General features: G+C 35.5%; 1 protein-coding gene across 1 annotated transcript; it reads right to left on the reverse strand.

Moving 5' to 3' along the window:
- Positions 1-313: 313 nt before the first annotated feature.
- LOC111626610 (sphingosine 1-phosphate receptor 5-like) lies at positions 314-1,344 on the reverse strand. Its single transcript, XM_023370047.1, has one exon. It carries the CDS (start codon positions 1,342-1,344, stop codon positions 346-348), a length of 999 nt encoding a protein of 332 aa, XP_023225815.1. The 3' UTR covers positions 314-345.
- Positions 1,345-1,830: the final 486 nt, after the last annotated feature.

Here is a 1,830-nt window from a genome sequence, read left to right on the forward strand (position 1 = left end):
CGGTCTTAGTGCCCATAGGGAGGAAAGAGCCAAAATAAGTAAATAAATCATGAAAGTTGACGACATAGTAATTTATTTTAAAATATAAATAAGATTCTGCAAGTTTAACGTTATACAAAACTTTATTAAATTGACCATGTATAAATTCTATAAAATATTTTTATAAAAGTTATGGTGCATACAGTATAAATTTTATCAGAGTATAATTAAAATATAAACGAAACATTAACATCGTCGAAATTTGATGCACGATTATTACTTGATTGTCAATATGTAAATAATTTTTGTAATGCTTAAACTTTGTGACTTTTAACAGTTGTTTATAATCGTTGAAATTCCTAAAAGCTAACCGCATACTCTGGAGATTTCTTTCTTTTTGGTACAGGGACAAAAGAAGATGTGTATAAATTGGGCAGTTGCAGCTGCCAAATCGTCTTCAGTAAATATGTAAAAGAGAGGAGAGATGGCAGCCGAAAGTACTATCAAGAGAATGCTTCCCACTTCATAATTAGTCGAAAGAATTAGCATGTGGCATTGATGAGTCTTTTCTCCCAGAACGATGTAAGACATGTAACTTATAATGGGCAGAGTACCAAATACGTACAGCGTGAAAGATGCTAATACATTTTTCAACTTAACTGCCTGGCTAGTGACAAACGGAATTACCAAAGGTTGATCGGTAATGGTTGCGATTTCGTTGCATTCGGGCAAGACCGAGTTGCGTTTCTTGCAGTTAGCGCAGATAACGTTAAACAAGAGGGCGATGATTATCGATAAATGAAAATAATAAAGCAAACAGAGCGTCATGGAATAGGCATTAGACCAGATGTGAGGAATCGTGCAATATCCTTGCCAGTTGTTCCATCCCACTATAGGTATAACTGAAACAACTACGCCTTCGAACCATGCCATTACAACCATAGCTAAAATAATAGCTCTGCATCTCTGTTCCGTTTTAGATTTACAGGATATTTCGAAGTGAAGTTGAAGTACTTGTAGCGTTATCAACGAAGTAGAAGTAAAGAGCGTGACCAGAAGAAATCCGGAAGGCACAAAATAGCATATATTGTAATCTGAAAGGATTTCGGAGTTTTCTGCGGCTGTGATTCTGTAAACGTACCAAGCCACCACCACAGAGGATAATTGCCCACAGATGCAGAAACTCATAATGATTATATTTTTAGCTTGTTTTAGCAAAGATTGTTGTATAATTGCTAGGAAATGGATGAGATTTAGGAGAAATGCCATGGTTGCTATCGCAACTGATATCAACACGAATAATCGTTGATGATCTCTGTTTTCTAGATCCAAATTCAGTGCGATGGTGCAGTTCCATAAGAACATCGTGTTGTCTGAAATATATAAAATCTTATTAAGTCGGGGTAACGAAAATGTCATAATTTTGACATTTCTATCGAAGCTATTAAATTGATAGTGACGAAAATATAGTAGCCTAAGGTCATTGGCCAAGATCGATAATAAGTTACTACCGAAAACAAAATAGAAAGTTGTTTCGAGCGGAATTCGAATTTAGTATTTAAGGTTTGTTATAAATATTAAGAGAACTGAGTCAATTTAAAAGATAAAGATTTAAGAGATATACGACTTACCTTACTGCAGTGGACAGAAAATATAGGCATAAAACCCTCACTAACGGAGAGGGTTCACTGGACTACCGCACCTATTGCATACAAAAGTAAAATCGATAACGTGGTGAATCACCTCGTGTCTACTTTTAGAAGAGAGTTACTGCGACTCACCTGCCCGTAATACAATGGCAGCTGTATAATTTAAAAGTAACAACAATAGACAACTGGGTCAGAAAGTTGA

Source organism: Centruroides sculpturatus, unplaced genomic scaffold (assembly GCF_000671375.1).
Source record: "Centruroides sculpturatus isolate CEXI.00-Female unplaced genomic scaffold, Cexi_2.0 scaffold465, whole genome shotgun sequence".
Taxonomy (NCBI): Eukaryota; Metazoa; Arthropoda; class Arachnida; order Scorpiones; family Buthidae; genus Centruroides; species Centruroides sculpturatus.